The sequence below is a fragment of the Chiloscyllium plagiosum genome, unplaced genomic scaffold, assembly GCF_037043375.1.
Source record: "Chiloscyllium plagiosum isolate Xiang-an unplaced genomic scaffold, Cpla_swu_hap1 HiC_scaffold_8, whole genome shotgun sequence".
Classification (NCBI taxonomy): Eukaryota; Metazoa; Chordata; class Chondrichthyes; order Orectolobiformes; family Hemiscylliidae; genus Chiloscyllium; species Chiloscyllium plagiosum.
In genome coordinates, this window is record NW_028270146.1 from 103,519,336 (window position 1) to 103,538,848 (window position 19,513).

General features: G+C 44.6%; 1 protein-coding gene across 3 annotated transcripts in view; it reads right to left on the minus strand.

Annotated features, from left to right (window-relative positions):
- The window catches only part of wdr21 (WD repeat domain 21), a 104,666-nt gene that overhangs the window by 81,482 nt on the left and 3,671 nt on the right, over window positions 1–19,513 (minus strand). For all 3 annotated transcript variants that reach the window (XM_087990183.1, XM_087990182.1, XM_087990184.1), the window contains exon 2: window positions 18,913–19,030. In XM_087990183.1, coding sequence (XP_087846309.1) covers window positions 18,913–19,022 — 110 coding nt within the window. In that variant the 5' untranslated portion in view covers window positions 19,023–19,030. The remainder of the gene's footprint in view (window positions 1–18,912; window positions 19,031–19,513) is intronic.

Sequence of the window (19,513 nt, forward strand, 5' to 3'; positions counted from 1 at the left end):
CTGGGCATACATGAGGCACTGTGGGCCAACAGTAGCAGAACTGTAGTCCAGCACAATCTGCATCCTCATGGCCCAGCATATCCCCACTCAACCATTATCTTCAAGCCAGTAGATTAACCCTTGTTTAATGGAGAATGCAGGAGGGCACAGAAGAATGGAACAAAACAGCACAGGACCAGGTCCTTAGGCCTGCCAATCTTATGCTGACATATTTTGCCCTTCCATACTAAAACTCTTGCCTACATGATCTATATCCCTCTATTCCTTCCTATTCATGTACTTGTCCAGGTGTTACTTGAATGCTGCTATAGTGTCTGCTTCCACCACCTCCTCTTTCCAGGTATTCACCATCCTTGTGTGAAAAAAATGTCTTGCATATCTCTTTTAAACTTCGTCCCGCCCTTGCACCTTGAATTTGTGTCCCCTAGTAATTGACCCCTCCACCCTGGGAAAACGCCTCATACGTTCCACTCTATGCCATTCAAAATCTTATAAACTTCTATCAGGTTGCCCATCAACTTCCTGCAATCCAGTGAAAACAAACCCAGTCTATACAACCTTTCTTCATAGTTACAATCCCCCATACTAGGCAACATCCTAGTAAACCTTTTCTGTACCCTCTCCAAAGAATTCACATCCTTCTGGTAGTGTGGTGACCAGAATTGTATACAAGTATGGCCTAACTAAAGTTCTATAAAGCTTCAGCATAACTTGCCGAACCTTATACTCAATGTCAGAGGCCTTTTTTACTACCTTATCGCGGCCATCTTCAGTGTTCTGTTGCCCTGCTTACCCAGATCTCCCTGCATATCAATACTAAGGGTTCTTCTTTTCACTGTATAATTCCCACTTGTACTTGACCTTCCAAAAACGGATCACCTTACACTTGTCTGAATTAAATTCCAAGTGCCAGTTTTCTGCCCATGCCTCGAACTGATCTATTTCCTGTTGTACCCTCTGGCAAATTTCCTCACTATCTGCAACCCTACCGATCTTTGTATCATCCGCAAACTTACAAATTAGACCAGCTAGTTTTTCTCCAAATCATTTACATAGTTCACTTACAGCAGAGGTCTCAGCACTGACCCCAGTGCAACATCACTCGTCATAATGCTCCATTCCAAAAAGCATCTTTCCACTGCAACCCTCTGTTTCCTATGGAGCAGCTCCCAGGCATACCTGAAGATGAGGTGTCAACCTGGTGAAGCTGCCAAACAGCACCACTTACATGCCAAGTGATAAAGCGATCCCACAACCAGCAGATGAGATCTAAGCTCTGCAGTCCTGTCATGAATGGTGGTGGACAATTAAACAACTCACTGGAGGAGGTGACTCCTCAAATATCCCCAACGTTAATATGAAACAGCCACGCACATCATTGCAAAAGATAAGGCTTTGCAGTAATCTTCAACCAGAAGTGCCACGCGGACTATCCATCTTGACCGCCTTCAGGTGGTCCACGGCATTATAGATACAGTCGGTTCTGTTATAATGCGGTAGTTCCATCCTCATGCAATCACGTGTTATAAGAAAATAGTGTAGTAGCAGCACCATTAAAGTTAAGGGGGTGGGAGAATGGAATCACATGATAACCAATACACGCTTTAAAAGTCTGTGCTTTAGAAACAATGTCCCCCAATAGCAAATTCACATTAAAGAAACTGTCTTATAACAGAATGGCCTGTACCAGGCTTTAGCCAATTCGATTCACTCATGTGGTACCAAGGAATGGTTGAGAAATTGATACTGCAAAGACTACAGGCCCTGATACCATTCCAGCAATAATATTGAAGGCTTGTGCTCCAGAAATTGCTGCTCCCCTAACCAAGCTATTCCAGCACAGTCGTAAAACTGGCATCTATCCGGCAAAGTGGAAAATTGTCCAGATATGTCCTGCACATAAAAGCAGGACAAATCCAACCAAGCTAATTATTGCCCCATCAGTCTACTCTCTATCATCAAGGAGGAGAAAGTGAGGACTGCAGATGCTGGAGATCAGAGCTGGAGGAAAGCGGTGCTGAGTTCGAGGGATTTGACTGAGACAACGTGGGGGGAGGGGAAATGACGAAACTGGAGAAATCTGAGTTCATCCCTTGTGGTTGGAGGATTCCCAGGCAGAAGATGAAGCGCTCTTCCTCCAACCGTCATGTTGCCATGGTCTGGCGATGGAGGAGTCCAAGGACCTGCATGTCCTTGGTGGAGTGGGAAGGGGAGTTAAAGTGTTGGGCTACGGGGTGGTTGGGTTGGTTGGTCCGGGTGTCCCAGAGGTGTTCTCTGAAACGTTCCGCAAGTAGGCGGCCTGTCTCCCCATTATAGAGGAGGCCACATCGGGTGCAGTGGATGCAATAGATGATGTGTGTGGAGGTGCAGGTGAATTTGTGGCAGATATGGAAGTGTCCCTTGGGGCCTTGGAGGGAAGTAAGGGGGGAGGTGTGGGCGCAAGTTTTGCATTTCTTGCGGTTGCAGGGGAAGGTGTCGGGAGTTGAGGTTGGGTTGGTGGGGGGTGTGGACCTGACGAGGGAGTCACGGAGGGAGTGGTCTTTTTGGAAAGACCCTCCCCCCACCTTGTCTCAGTCAAATCCCTCGAACTCAGCACCGCCTTCCTAACCTGCAATCTTCTTCCTGACCTCTCTGCCCCCACCCCACTCCGGCCTATCACCCTCACCTTGACCTCCCTCCACCTATCGCAATTCCAACGCCCCTCCCCCAAGTCCCTCCTCCCTACCTTTTATCTTAACCTGCTGGACACACTTTCCTCATTCCTGAAGAAGGGCTTATGCCCGAAACGTCGATTCTCCTGTTTTTTGGATGCTGCCTGACCTGCTGCGCTTTTCCAGCAACACATTTTCAGCTCTCTATCATCAACACATGCTCAGCAGATTGCTCACTGATGCCCAATTTGGGTTTCACCAGAGCCACTCAATTTCTGATCTCATTACAGCCTAGGTTCAAACATGGATAAATGAGCTGACATGAGATAAGAGTGACAGCCCTTAACATCACGGCTGCATTTGACAGTGTAGCAGCAAGGAGCCCCAGAAAAACTCAAATCAATGCGTGCTAATGTGTTGCAAACTGTCCGATAGTCACACCTGGAACATAGGGAGATGCTTGTTAGAAATCAGTCATTTGAGCTCCAAGACATCTCTGCAGGAGCTCCTCAGGGTAGTGTTGTTGGGCCAATCATCTTCATTAATAGTCACTGTGTAGTTTATAGTTAGGGGGGGACAGATAAGAGGTTCTGTGGGAATGAGAGAGACTCATGGTTGGTATGTTGACTCCCAGGTGCCATGGTCAGTGAAGTCTCAGATTGTGTTTTCAGGATCATTAAGTGGGAGGAGGAGTAGCCCTAAGTCTTGGTCTCCATGGGCACCAACGACATAGGTAGGAAAAGGGATAGGGATGTAAGGCAGAAAGTCAAGGAGCTAGGGTGGAAGCTTAGAGCTAGAACAAACAGCTCTGTGGTTTGTTAACTGTGCCAACGAGGCAAGGAATAAGGAGAAAGAGCAGTTGAATACGTGGCTACAGAGATGGTGCAGGAGGGAGGGATTCAGATACCTGCTCATTCTGGGGTAGGGGGGACCTCTACAGACCAGTGGGGTACCAATATCCTTGGTGGGGATGGGGGGGGGGACCTTCACTATAGCTCCAGTATTCAGGAAGCTGAGAGTGGTGAAGTTTTAAGGTTGCAAGGATGTACCAACAGACAGGACAGTGGTTTGAAGTGTGTCTACTTCAATGCCAGGTGCATCGGAATAAGGTGGTTGAACTTGCAGTATGGTTTGGTACCTGGGACTTCGATGTTGTAGCCATTTCAGAGACATGGATAGAGAAGGGACTGAAATAGCTGTTGCAGGTTCTGGGGTTTAGATGTTTCAGTAAGAACAGAGAAGGTGGTAGAAGAGAAGGAGGTGTGGCATTGTTAGTCAAAGACAATATTACGGTGGCAGAAGGGACGTTTGATGAGGACTCATCTACTGAGGTAGCATGAGCTGAGGTTAAAGACAGGAAAGGAGAAGTCACCCTGTTGGGAGTTTTCTATAGGACTCCAAATAGTTCCAGAGATGTAGAGGAAAGGATAGCAAAGATGATTCTGGATAGGAATGAGAGTAACAGGGTAGTTGTTATGGGGATCTTTAATTTTCCAAATATTGACTGGAAATACTGTGGTTTGAGTACTTTAGATGGGTCAGTTTTTGTCCAATGTGTGCAGGAGGGTTTCCTGACACAGTATGTAGACAGGCCAAGAAGGGGTGAGGCCACATTGGGTTTGGTACTGGATAATGACCCAGGTCAGGTGTTAGATTTGGAAGTAGGTGAGCACTTTGGTGATAGCAACCAGAATTCAGTTATGTTTACTTTAGTGATGGAAAGGGAGAGGTATATACCGCAAGACAAGAGTTATAGCTGGGGAAAGGCAACTATGATGCAATTAGGCATAGAATGGGGAAAGAGATTGCAATTAAAACGTGGAGATTGTACAAGGAACAGCTACTGCGTGTCCTTGATAAATATATATCTGTCAGGCAAGGGTGAAGTGGTCGAGCAAGGGAACCATGGTTTACTAAAGACGTTGCATCTTTTGTCAAGAGGAAGAAGGAGGCTTATGTTAGGATGAGACACGAAGGCTCAGTTAGGGCACTTGAGAGTTGCAAGTTAGCCAGGGAGGACCTAAAGAGAGAGCTAAGAAGAGCCAGGAGGGGACATGAGAAGTCGTTGGCAGGTAGGATCAAGGAAAACCTTAAAGCTTTCTCTAGATATGTCAGGAATAAAACAATGACTGGAGTAAGATTAGGGCCTGTCAAGTACAGTAGTGGGAGGTCATGCATGGAGTCTGAGGAAATAGGAGAGGCGCTAACTGAATACTTTTCATCAGTATTCACACTGAAAAAAGACAATGCTGTCGAGGAGAATACTGAGATACAGGCTTTTAGATTAGACAAGATTGAGGTTTATAATGAGGAGGTGTTAGCAATTCTGGAAATTCCCCTGGGCCGGATGGAATTCATCCTAGGATTCTCTGGGAAGCCAGAGAGGAAATTGCACAAACTTTGGCTTTGATCTTAATGTCATCATTGTCTACAGGAGTAGTGCCAGAAGACTGGATGATAGCAAATGACCCCTTGTTCAAGAAGGGGAGTAGAGACAACCGTGGTAATTATAGACTAGTGAGCCTTACTTCACTGGTGGGTAAAGTGTTGGGATTTATAATCATGTAGAGAGGAATAAGTTGATTAGGGATAGTCAACATGGTTTTGCGAAGGGTAGATTGTGCCTCGCAAACCTTATTGATCTCTTTGAGAAGGTGACCAAACAGATGGATGAGGTTAAAGTGGTTGATGTGGCGTACAGAGGAACCTAGATTATCTGGCATTTGATTATCCGAATATCAAATTATCGGCAAGATCATAAGGTCCCGATGCTTGGCTAAACTACGTTATCCAGAATCGATTAACCAAACAAAATATTCCCCACCCGTGTCTTTTGGATAATCAAGGTTCCTCTGTATATGGATTTCAGTAAAAGTGTTTGATAAGATTCCCCAAGGTAGTCTATTGCACAAAATACGGAGTCATGGGATTGAAGTTGATTCAGCTGTTTGGATCAGAAATTGGCTAGCTCAAAGAAGAGAAAGGGTGGTGGTCGATGGGGAAATCATCCTGGAGTTCAAGTGCTGCAAGGATCTGTTTTGGGACTAGTGCTGTTTGTCATTTTTATAAATGATCTGGATGAGGCGTAGAAGGATGGGTTAGTAAATTTGCAGATGACATGAAGGTCGGTGGAATTGTGGACAGTGCTGAAGGATGTTGCAGGTTACAAAAGGACATAGATAAGCTGTAGAGATGGGCTGACGGGTGGCAAATGGAGTTTAATGTGGAAAAGTGTGAGGTGATTCACTTTGGAAGGAGTAACAGGAATACAGAGTACTGGGCTAATGCAAAGATTCTTGGCAGTGTGGATGAGCAGAGAGATCTCGGTGTCCATGTGCATAGATCCCTGAAAGTTGCCACCCAGGTTGATAGGGCTGTTAAGAAGGTGTACAGTGTGTTAGCTTTTATTGGTAGGTGGATTGAGTTTCAAAGCCATGAAGTCATGTTGGAGTTGTACAACATTGTACAACTCTGGTGCAGCTGCACTTAGGGGTACTGCATACAGTTCTGGTCTCTACGTTACAGCAAGGACATGGAAGCATTGGAAAGGATGCAGAGGAGATCTACCAGAATGTTGCCTGGTATGGAGGGAAGGTCTTATGAGGAAAGGCTGAGAGACTTTGAGGCTGTTTTCGTTAGAGAGAAGGTTAAGAGTTGACTTTATAGAGACATACAAGATGATCAGAAGATTAGAGAGACTGGACAGCGACAGCCTTTTTCCTCAGATGGCTAGCACGACAGACATAGCTTTAAATTGAGCGGTAATAGATATAGGACAGATGTCAGAGGTAGGTTCTTTACTCAGAGAAGAGTAAGGGGTGTGGAAAACTCTGCCTGCAACTATAGTAGACTCACCAACTTTAAGAGCATTTAAATGGTTATTGGATAAACATATGGATGATAATGGAATGGTGTAGGATAGATGAACATCAGATTGGTTTCACAGATCGGCACATCATCGAGGGCCAAAGGGCTGAACTGTGCCGTAATATTCTATGTTTTTTCCTCAATGGCCTTCTTTCCGTCTTAACATTAGAAGTGGGAATGTTTGCTAATGATTGCACAATGTCAAGCACCATTCGCGACTCCTCAGATATTAAAGCAGTCCATTCTTCAAATGCAACATCTGGACAATATCCAGGCCTGGGCTGACAAATAGTAAGCAACATTTGCACCACAGCAATGCCAGGCTATGACCATCACCAATAAGAAACAAACAAACAAACAAACAAACAATCTAACTACTGCCCCTTGACATTCAATAGTGTTACCATGACTGAATTTCCCACTATCAACATCCCGGGGGTTATCATTGACCAGAACTGGATTCACAACATAAACACAGTAGTGAAAAGAGCAGGTCAGAGACAAGGAATACTACAGCAAGTAACTCATCTTCTGACTCCCCAAAGCCTGTCCACCATCTACAAAGCACAAGTCACGAGTGTGATGGAATATTCTCCACTTGAGTGGATGAGTGCAGCTCCGATATCACTCAAGAAGCTTGACACCATCCAAGATTAAACAGCCATATTTGATTGGCACACACCCATAAGCATTCTCTCCCTCCACCACTGACACGCAGTTTCAGCACTGTGTACTAAGATGCACTCAGAAATTCACTGAAGATCCTCCAACAGCACCTTCCAAACCCACGACCACTCCCAGCTAGAAGGACAAGGGTAGAAGATACATGGGAACATCATCTTCAAGTACTCCTTCAAGACAATGACATTCCTGACTTGGAAATATATCGCCACACTTTCACTGTCGTTGAGTCAAAAATCCTGGAATTCCTAGCCTAAATGGCATTGTCAACTACCACACAGCAGGTAACTGCAGCGATTCAAGAAGGAAGCTCATCACCACCTTCTCACGGGCATCTAAGGACGGGTAATAAATGCTGGCCAACCAGCAATGTCTGCATTCCACAAATGATTAAAACAACGTGATTTAAGATAAGCTACTTCAGAATACATCTACAGCAGAACAGCGGAGGGTGCTTAAAAAGGTACAGGGAGTCGGGGACACAGCCCAACATGCTCCCTTTATGATAAAATGTAGGAGCAACAAAACCCAGAGAACCCTGGGTTTCTAAGAATATTCGGCACTGGATAATGTACAGAGCACAATAGATGCAAAATTAAAGAAATCAATTAGGAGAGTGATAGGAAAACACTGACAGATACGATTAAGAGAATCCCACAATATTCTATAATTATGTCAAAGGAAAGAGGCTAACCAGGGAAAGAATAGGGACTATTTGGAATCAACTAAGCAATCTGTTTGCGAAGCCGGAAGATAGTGAAAGAGTGTTAAATGAGTACTTACATCTGTCTGTACTGGGGAGAATGCAAGTGCAGAACTTGAGAAGATGGTTAACTGTGACAGCAGATCAGTATAAGAAATGAGCAGGTATTGGGGGTTTCAGCAGTTAGAAGTGGACAAATCAGTGCCCGTCCTACTGCGAGTAGCAATAAGAGGACTTGATTAATGAGTGGTTGAGAAGCTGGTACAGGGGCAAGAATTCAGAGTTTTAGATATTGGTACAGGTAGACAATCCTTTATCCAAAATCCCGAAATCCGAAAAGCTCCAAAGTGTTTTTGTGAAGTTTTTTCCTCACTAACAAGGTTGTAGTTAACCCAACTCCACTTGACCCATGTCACACTGGGGACGTGGCCTAGCACAGGGAGGTGTCAATGCTGTCTCAGGGCCCGTAGTATTCACAGATGTTTCTGCTGTTCCGTCAGATTTTCAAAAATTTCACTGTTAAACTGTCACTTATTCCGAAATCTGAAAAAGTCCGAATTCTGAAACCAGCTGGTCCCGAGGATTTCGAATAAAGGATTGTGTACCTGTATCTCCTCTGGGGCAGAAATGACCTGTAAAAGAGGGATGAGTTACACATGAACTAGACAGCTTCCAATTTCCTGTTGGAGAAATTTGCAGAGCTCCTCAGGAGGGTTCAAACCAGTGTGGAAGCTGCAGGATGCAGAATCCTCAGCAGTACTGAGAAAAGAGGTTGCTTCAGAAGTTAAAGGGAGCAAGATAATTAGACAAGGCAGTCAAGAGCAAGGCAGAGAACAAGGCAAGACTGAGGAATTAAATTGCATTTATTTCAGTGGAAGTGAGGCAGATTAATTCAGGGTACGGATGGGAACATGGGACTGCGGTATCATAGTTATTACTGAAACATGGCCAAGGGAGACAGGACTAACAGCTCAGTGTTCCAGGGTATAAATGTTATAGGAAAGATTGAAGGGAAGGCAAGAAAGAAGGGGCAGTGGAGTTTTTGATTCGGGAAAATATCACACAATACTTAGGATATTCCTGCCGGATTATCAAGTGAAGCCATAGGCAGAACTGAGAAATAAGAAGGGAGTAATCAGTCTGATGGGGTTGCAATATAGACCTCATCTAATAGTCAGTGGAAAATTGAGGAGCAAACATGTCGGGATATCTCAGATATCTGAAAGAGTTTTCACAGTAGAGGATTTTAACTTTCCAAACATAGACTGGATTGCCATAGTGTTAGGGGCTTGGATGGGAGCAATCTATTAAGTGTGTATAAAAACATTTTCTTTATCAATATGCAGATGGGCCGACTAGAGAAGAAGCAAAATGCTACCTTCTCTTGTGAAATAAGACAGGGAAAGTGACTGAGGTGTTAGTGGGGGAACACTTTGGGACCAGTGACTATAATTGTATTAGTTTTAAAATAGCTGAGGAAAAGGATAGACCTTGTATAGGGCCAAAAGGGGATTCGAGAAAGCTTTGGCAGATGGAAGATGACATGGAAGCTAGGGAACTTGGGGTAGTTAGAACTACCACAGTGGATACAGGCCCTTCGGCCCAACAAGTCCACATCAACCCTCCGAATCCCAGCCAAACACATTTCCCATTACTGTACATTTACCCCTCATTAATGCACCTAACTTACATATCCCTGAACACTATGGACAATTTAGTAGGGCCATTTCACCTAACCTGCACATAGAGTCATAGAGATGTACAGCATGGAAACAGACCCTTCGGTCCAACTCGTCCATGTCAACCAGATATCCCAACCCAATCTAGTCCCACCTGCCAGCACCCAGCCCATATCCCTCCAAACTCTTCCTCTACATATACCCAGCCAAATGCCTTTTAAATGTTGCAATTACACCAGCCTCCACCACTTCCTCTGGCAGCTGATTCCATACACATACCACCCTCTGCGTGAAAATGTTGCCCCTTTTATATCTTTCCCCTCTCACCCTAAACCTATGCCCTCTAGTTCTGGACTCCCCCATCTATCCATGCCCCTCGTGATTTTATAAACCTCTATAAGTTCACCCCTCAACCTCCGACGCTCCAGAGAAAACAGCCCCAGCCTGTTCAGCCTCTCCCTATAGCTCAAATCCTCCAACCCTGGCAACATCCTTGTAAAACTTTTCTGAACCCTTTCAAGTTTTATGACATCTTTCCGATAGGAAGGAGGCCAGAATTGCATGCAATATTCCAACAGTGGCCTAACCAATGTCTTGTGTAGCCACAATATGACCTCTCCTGTACTCTGACCAATAAAAGAAAGCATCCCAAACGCCTTCTTCACTATCCTATCTACCTGTGACTCCATTGCGGGAGGAAACCGAAGCACTCAGGGGAAACCCACGCAGACACGGGGAGAATTTGCAAACTCCACGGTGTTTCAGGGGCACGGTGGCTCAGTGGTTCGCACTGCTGCCTCACAGCACCAGGGACCTGGGTTCGATTCCCGCCTGTCTGTGTGGAGTTTGCACTATCTCCCCGTGTCTGCGTGGGTTTCCTCCGGGTGCTCCGGTTTTATCCCACAAGCCAAAGATGTGCAGGTCAGGTGAATTGGCCATGCTACATTGCCCAATGTTAGGTGCATTAGTCAGTGGTAAATATAGGGTAGGGGAATGGGTTTGGGTGGGTTACACTTTGGAGAGGCAGTGTGGACTTGTTGGGCCGAAGGACCTGTTTCCACACTGTAGAAAATCTAATCCACACATACAGTCGCCAGAGGCTGGAATCAAACTCGGGTCTCTGGCACTGTGAGGCAACAGTGCTCGCCACTGAGCCACCATGCCGCCCCAAACATTAATAAAGTGATGTCTACCAAAGAGTCCACATTACTGAAGAGGAAGTTCTCAATTTCTTAAAATGCATTAAGGTGGGTAAATCGCCTGGACTTTATCAAGTGTATCCCAGGATGTTGTGGAAAGCTAGGGAATAAATTGCAGGGATGCTAGCAGAGACATTTGTATCATCAACAGGCATGGGTGAGGTGCTTGTAAACTGTAGATCGCTAATGCTGTCCCTTTAAGAAAGATTACACTGTAGTAATTCTAATTACCCCAAGTTTCCTAGCTTCCATGTCACCTTTCATCTGCCAAAGCTTTCTCAAATTCCCTTCTTGCCCACCTGATTTTCCTTTAAGAAAGGAATTGCTTGACAGTACGAAACAGAGTGGTGGTACAGGGATGTTATTTGGACTGGAGGCCTATGACTTGTGGTGCTCTGCAAGGATCAGTGCTGGGTTCACTATTGTTTGTCATTCATATAAATGATTTGAATGAGAATATAAGAGGCATTGTTAGCGAATTTGAAGATGACACCAAAATTGGTGGTATAGTGGACAGTGGAGGTGGTTATCAAGAAATACAATGGGATCTTGATAAGCTGGGCCAATAGGCTGAGGAGTGGCAGATGGTGTTTAATTTAGATAACAAAATGCACCACGTTGCACTTAAGACAAACCAGGGCAGAATTTAGACAGTTAACAGAAGGGCCCTGGGAGTGTTGTTCAGCAGACAGACCTAGGGGTGCAGGTACATAGCTCCTTGAAAATGGTGTCACAGATAGACAGAATGGTGGAGGCGGCTTTTGGCATGCCTCACGTCATTCGTCAGACCATTGAGTGTAGGAGTTGGGACGTCATGTTGCAGCAGTACAGTACATTGGTGAGGCCACCTTTGGAGTATTGCATGCAGTTCTGGTCATCCTATAGGATGTTATTAAACTGGAAAGGGTGCAGAAAAGCCTTACAAGGATGTTACTGGGACTGGAGGGTTTGAGTTATGAGGAAGGGATGGATAGTCTGAGACTTTTTTCCCCTGGAGCATCGGAGGTTGAAGAGTGACCTTACTGAGGTTTATAAAATCATGAGGGGCACAGAAAAGGTGAATAGCAAAGGTCTTTTCCCTCAGGTAGGAGAGTCCAAACTGGAAGGCATAGGATTAAGATGAGAGAGCAAAGATTTAAAAGAAACTCGAGGGGCAACGTTTTCCCCACAGAGGGTAGTGCATATTTGGAATGCCAGAGAAAATGGTAGGGGTGGTACAATTCAACATTTAAAAGACATTTGGGCAGGTTCATCAATAGGAAAGGTCGAAAGAAATATAACTATAAGGCAGGCAAATTGGACTAGTTTAATCTGGAAAATCTGACTGGCAAGGATGAGTTGGACCAAAGGGTCCCTGTTGTCTGACTATCTGCATAAATTGTTTCCTATGATGTTGTGTGTAATGAAACTGCTGCTTTAACAAAGTTATGATGCCCCTTGTATTTTTTTCAGAGAGGTTATAAAAGACACAGACTCCAAAAAGTTTAAGTCGAAGGGTTTAGGGCCAGTTTGATTATAGCTAACGGATAACAGGCTTTCAAGTTTTTGAAAAAAAAACTTGTACAATGAAAGGGGAGTGGCCAGATCTCCCAGCTCAGCTTTACTCTGGTTTGGTTTTTAACAGTAGTGTTGTAAAAGGTGCTGAAATCATAGAAGGAGGTCCAGGCTGTTCCTACTCTCCCTCTGACATCTCTCTTGTAAGACTGTGTTTGATTTTACCTTCTGTGCCAAGGGGCGTTTATGGCACACCTTGTTGCAAATATTGGGAACAGCATGATTAAGTTGGGATAATTCGTTGCGTTTTCGGATAGGTTGTTATTCTATATTTAGTTCTCTTTAGTTTGTGCTTCATTCGGAAATCTTGTGAATAAATTGTTTTGTTTAAAACAGACTGGTAAGCTAGAGAAGATACATGTTAGGAAGGAATATGTGTTGGACATTTTGAACAACTCGAGGATAGACAAGTCCCCCGGGCCTGACAGGATATATCCTAGGATTATGTGGGAAGCAAGAGAGGAAATTGCAGTACCGTTGGCAATGATCTTTTCGTCTTCACTGTCAACGGGGGTGGTACCAGGGGACTGGAGAGTGGCGAATGATGTGCCCCTGTTCAAAAAAGGGAATAGGGATAACCCCGGGAATTACAGGCCAGTTAGTCTTACTTCGGTGGTAGGCAAAGTAATGGAAAGGGTACTGAGGGATAGGATTTATGAGTATCTGGAAAGACATTGCTTGATTAGGGACAGCCAGCACGGATTTGTGAAGGGTAGGTCTTGCCTTACAAGTCTTATTGAATTCTTTGAGGAGGTGACCAAGCATGTGGATGAGGGTAGAGCAGTGGATGTAGTATACATGGATTTTAGTAAGGCATTTGATAAGGTTCCCCATGGTAGGCTTATGCGGAAAGTCATGAGGCATGGGATAGAGGGAAATTTGGCCAATTGGATAGAAAACTGGCTAACCGGTCGAAGTCAGAGAGTGGTGGTAGATGGCAAATATTCAGCCTGGAGCCCAGTTACAAGTGGAGTTCCGCAGGGATCAGTTCTGGGTCCTCTGCTGTTTGTAATTTTTATTAATGACTTGGATGAGGGAGTCGAAGGGTGGGTCAGTAAATTTGCAGATGATACGAAGATTGGTGGAGTTGTGGATAGTGAGGAGGGCTCTTGTCGGCTGCAAAGAGACTTAGATATGATGCAGAGCTGGGCTGAGGAGTGGCAGATGGAGTTCAACCCTGCCAAGTGTGAGGTTGTCCATTTTGGAAAGACAAATAAGAATGCGGAATACAGGGTTAACGGTAGGGTTCTTAGTGAGGTGGAGGAACAGAGGGATCTTGGGGTCTATGTTCATAGATCTTTGAAAGTTGCCACTCAGGTGGATAGACCTTGTAAGAAGGCCTATGGTGTATTAGCGTTCATTAGCAGAGGGATTGAATTCAAGAGTCGTGAAGTGATGTTGCAACTGTACAGGACTTTGGTTAGGCCACATTTGGAGTACTGTGTGCAGTTCTGGTCACCTCACTTTAGGAAAGATGTGGAAGCTTTGGAGAGGGTGCAGAGGAGATTTACCAAGATGTTGCCTGGAATGGAGAATAGGTCGTACGAGGATAGGTTGAGAGTGCTAGGCCTTTTCTCGTTGGAACGACGAAGGATGAGGGGTGACTTGATAGAGGTTTATAAGATGATCAGAGGAATAGATAGAGTAGACAGTCAGAAACTTTTTCCCCGGGTGCAACAGAGTGTTACAAGGGGACATAAATTTAAGGTGAAGGGTGGAAGGTATAGGGGAGATGTCAGGGGTGGGTTCTTTACCCAGAGAGTGGTGGGGGCATGGAATGCGCTGCCTGTGGGAGTGGTAGAGTCAGAATCTTTGGTGATCTTTAAACAGCAATTGGATAGGTACATGGATGGGTGCTTAAGCTAGGACAAATGTTCGGCACAACATCGTGGGCCGAAGGGCCTGTTCTGTGCTGTATTGTTCTATGTTCTAAAACTAAGTGGTTTGACCAGCTGCATCTCTCCTGGAATACCTACTTTACACCTGCTTAAAACAACTAGCAAAGTTAGGGTCTGGGCTATTTTCTTGAGAGGTCTGGCCTGGTCTATAATATATGGGAGATGAGAGGAGAAATTGGAGGGGCTTTGACCCAAATTTTTAAATCATCTCTGGCCATTGAGAAGTATTATGTTTACAAGAAAAGTGGTAGAGATGGACCGGAGAAATATAGACCCTAGCATAAGTGATACAGAAACTATTGGAGAAAATTATAAAGCAGAAAAGTACACTCCATTTAGTGAGATAAGCTTTGATCAGGGGTTGTCAGAAGGAGGTCATACCTAACAAATTTGGTGGAATTTTTCAAAGAGGTGTCCATGTGTGTAGATGAGGGTGGGAAAATTGATGTAGTGTGTATGGATTTCAGCATGGCCTGATGGCCCCACATGGGAGAATGATAAAGAAGGTGAAAGTACATGGGATCCACGGTAAATTGGCTTAGTAACAAGAGACAGAGGATGGTGGTAGAAGGCTGTTTGTGTGACTGACGGCCAGCTCCAGTGGCATACCACAGGGACCAGTGCCAGGTCATTGATCATTTGTAGTATTTATAAATGATGTAAATGAGAATGTGACAGGAATGATAAGTAAATTTGCAAATGACACAAAGTTGGGCTGGGTGGTTGACAGTGAGGAGGAAGGTCTTAGGTTACAGGAGGATAACTTTTTATTTAATATATTTTTCTAACCAATCTGTTCAAAGATGTTAATTAGATTAGATTACTTACAGTGTGGAAACAGGCCCTTCGGCCCAACAAGTCCACACCGACCCGCCGAAGCGCAACCCACCCATACCCCTACATTTACCCCTTTAACCTAACACTACGGGCAATTTAGCATGGCCAATTCACCTGACCCGCACATCTTTGGACTGTGGGAAGAAACCGGAGCACCCGGAGGAAACCCACGCAGACACGGGGAGAATGTGCAAACTCCACACAGTCAGTCGCCTGAGTCGGGAATTGAACCCAGGTCTCTGGCGCTGTGAGGCAGCAGTGCTAACCACTGTGCCACCGTGCCGCCCAAATGTGTTATTATACATCTCTGGAGCAGGTAGGACTTGAAACCTGGGTTACTCGTTTAAGGGGTAGGCACATTACCGCTGCACCACAAAAGGGTCTCATGATTACAGTAGGATATAAACAGATTAGTCAGATTAGCAGCAGATGCAATTTAATCCTGATAAATGTGAGGTGATGCACTTTGGAAGAGGAAACAAGTCAGGGAGTATTCAAAAAATGGCAAGAGACTAGGAAGTTCAGAGGAACAGAGGCTTTTTGGGATGTTTGTCTACAATTCCCTGAAGGTGGCAGCACAGGTTTATAGCTTAAAAATGTGTTGCTGGAAAAGCGCAGCTAATGCCCGAAACGTCGATTCTCCTGTTCCTTTGATGCTGCCCGACCTGCTGCACTTTTCTAGCAACACATTTTTAAGCTCTGATCTCCAGCATCTGCAGTCCTCACTTTCTCCTAGCACAGGTTAATAGGATAGTTAATAGGGCATCTGGGACACGCCTTTATTATAGAATCCCTACAGTGTGGAAACAGGCCATTTGGCCCAACAAGTCCACAATGACCCTCCGAAGAATAATGAACCCAGACCCATTCCCCAACCCTATTACTCTGCATGTCCCCTGACTAATGCACCTAACTTATACATCCCTGAACACTATGGGCAATTTAGCATGGCCAATTCACCTATCCTACACATTTTTGGACGGCTGGAGGAAACCAGAGCATCCAGAGAAACCAACACAGACACAGGGAGAATGTGCAAACTTCACACACAGTACCCAATGCAGAACTGAACGCAGTCTCTGGCGCTGTGAGGCAGTAGTGCTACCACTGAGCCACCCCGCCACTTTAGTTGTCATGATACTCCCAACAAAATAAGGAACACGTTAAAAAAAATTCAGCAATTCAAGCGTGAATTGTGTCAAGACAGTTCTTCTCAGGTCCTCAACAAAACAGTGCCCAGAGACCAAAAAAAACTATTCAACACACTGCAATAAGCTTCAGGAACAACAATTACATTTATGCAAGAAACCTTGTTTACCCATTACTGTATGACACGAGTCATGAATTACTCTCTCCGAAATTGATTCCCTATACATGAAAATCCAAACTTTGAAGTCACAAGTTAAAAATTCTACTTTTCCTTACAGCCTTATCATTCAGATGAAATCACAAAACCTGAGAAGAAGCGTAACACTTCATCAGCAGCACGAGACCATGGAAGTCAATGGACATGGACAACAGAATCTTAATCCATTGTAATTGCCTGTAACACACAGATTTCTCCACAACAAAGCTGAGTCAAGCAGGGAGGAGATACAGAACTTTAGTTAGGCCACAGTTGGAATACTGAGTGTAGTTTTGGTCTCTGCGATTTTTGAGAAGATTCATAGCTAAGGTTGAGGTTCAGGTTGTAACTTTGCTCACTGAACCTGTAGATTTATTCCCAGATGTTTCATCGTCATGCTAGATAACATCACCGGTGAGCCTCCAATGCTGGCATTTTGTCCCTTTCTATTTATGTTTCTTGGTCTGTTAAGGTGGGTGATATAATTTCCAGTTGTTTTTCTCGTAGGTTGGTAAACGGGGTCCAAATCGATGTGTTTATTGATGGAGTTCTGGCTTGAATGCTAGGCCTCAAGGAATTGCCGTGTATATTTTTGTTTAGCTTGTCCTACCATAGTGTGACTACCACATGGTAGAAGAACAACAACAGGTACCCAATAAGCAGTCTGCCAATTCTTAAACAACAAACCCAAATCAGAAGTAACAACAAACCCAAACAAGAAGTCACAACATGCACAAAGACTCTAGCCACACTACCATATATCAAAGACATCTCGGAGATGACGACCAGACTATTCGGATCCCTTGGCATCATGGTAGCCCACAAACCTACCAACATACTGAAACAACTACTGATAAACCTAAATGATCCTGAACTGACAACCAGCAAAACGAATGTCATGTACAAAAATACTCTGCAAGGACTATAACAAACACTACATCAGACAGGAGAAAGTGAGGACTGCAGATACTGGAGATCAGAGCTGAAAATGTATTGCTGGAAAAGCACAGCAGGTCAGGCAGCATCCAGGGAACAGGAGAATCGACGTTTCGGGCATAAGCCCTTCTTCAGGAATCCTGAAGAAAGGCTTATGCCCGAAACGTCGATTCTCCTGTTCCTTGGATGCTGCCTGACCTGCTCCGCTTTTCCAGCAACACATTTTCAGCACTACATCGGACAGACAGGCAGGAAACTAGCCACCAGGATACACGGGAACCAACTAGCCACCAAAAGACATGACCAACTATCACTAGTATCCTCACACATAGGTGAAGGAGGACACCACGTCGACTGGGACAACATATCCAGAGGACAGGCTAAACAAAGACATGCACAGGAATTCCTAGAGACCTGGCATTCAAACCAGACCTCCATCAATAAACACATCGTCCTGGATTCCCTTTACCGACCTCTGAGAAAAAGACAAGGAAATTATATCACCCACCTTAACAGACCAATTCACATAAAGAGACAAAACATCAGAGCTCGCTGAAGATGTTACCTAGTGTGGTGATGAAATGTCTGAAAACAAACCTACCAGCTCAATGAGCAAACTTACAACCTGAGTTTTGGTCTCCTGATTATAGGATGAAGATGATTGCATTGGAGGAGGTGTAACGAAGATTTCAGTTAGAACATTTCAGTTAGGAGAGAAGCTGGATAAGCTCATATTGTTTTCTTTTAGAGCAGAGAAGGTTGAGAGGAGTGCTTATAGAGGTATAATAAAGATTGAGGGAAATGGACAGCAGCTCTTCCCTTAGTCGAAGAATCAATACCAAGGGGACATAACTGTCAAGTGGAAGGCAGTATGTTTAGGAGGATTTAAGAAAATTGTTTTTCACTTGAACGGTGATGTGGGTCTGGAATGCATTGCCTGGGAGGGAAGTTGAGGCAGAAAATCTCAAGCTTTAAAAAGTACTTGGATGAACACTTCAAAAGGTCATCATATTCAAGGTTGGGGGCTAGAATGGGAAAATGAGACTACTATTGTGGGCGGCACAGTGGTTAGCACTGCTGCCTCACAGCGCCAGAGACCCGGGTTCAATTCCCGCCTCAGGCGACTGACTGTGTGGAGTTTGCACGTTCTCCCCGTGTCTGCGTGGGTTTCCTCCGGGTGCTCCGGTTTCCTCCCACCATCCAAAAAGATGTGCAGGGTGAGGTGAATTGGCCACACTAAATTGCCTGTAGTGTTAGGTAAGGGGTAAATGTAGGGGTATGGGTGGGTTTCGCTTCGGCGGGTTGGTGTGGACATGTTGGGCCGAAGGGCCTGTTTCCACACTGTAATCTAATCTAATCTATAGATAATACTGTATTCTATTTTTAGCCATTCTATTTATGGGCCAAAGGGCCTCTTTTGTCCTGTATGACTCACTGAATGGAGTTGTGACCACCATCAGCACAATAACTGTTACTCAAGCAGCCAAAGACAAAGGTCTCAATACAATGTTAGAACGTGAGGCCAGCTCTTCCTCGTATAGCAACAAGTAGCAAAGTTTTACCATTCCCTTGATGAGTGCCTATCGTGTCCCCGATATCTCCTTGGATGATGTCGTCGTTGGCGATCATGCCACCCATACTGGTGACTACGGTGCCATTTATTTCGCTTCATTTCTGTAACTATCAAAAATATTCACATTAAGGCATCAAAACACACTGGGTAGTGTCAATATACACCTCCAACCATAACTATTGTCCAACATTGTTTTTTATATAAGACAAATATTATCAAAGATCATTTCTTTAAGGACCAAAAGATTTTTGAGCAAATTTATTCATGGGGGTATGGATGTTTCCACAAAGCCAGCATGAATTGCCCTTCCCTAATTGCCTACAAGTGGCCTTGAGCTGTCTTCTTCAATTGCTGCCAATGTGGTGTAGGGAGACACCAATAAATGAGAACGGGACAGCCTGACTTGCAAGGTTACCTGTCAGACATAAAAGACAGGGTAAAGAGAAGACAGGTACATCATGAAATGCAACTAATGGGAGCAACCCAAGCTGTCTGCTGTTGCAGAAGAGAGGGGCATAAATGTAGGAAGTGATCTGTCAAAGATGGGCAGCTTCAGGTGGTATGTCACAGTAGAAAAACAAGCAAAATAA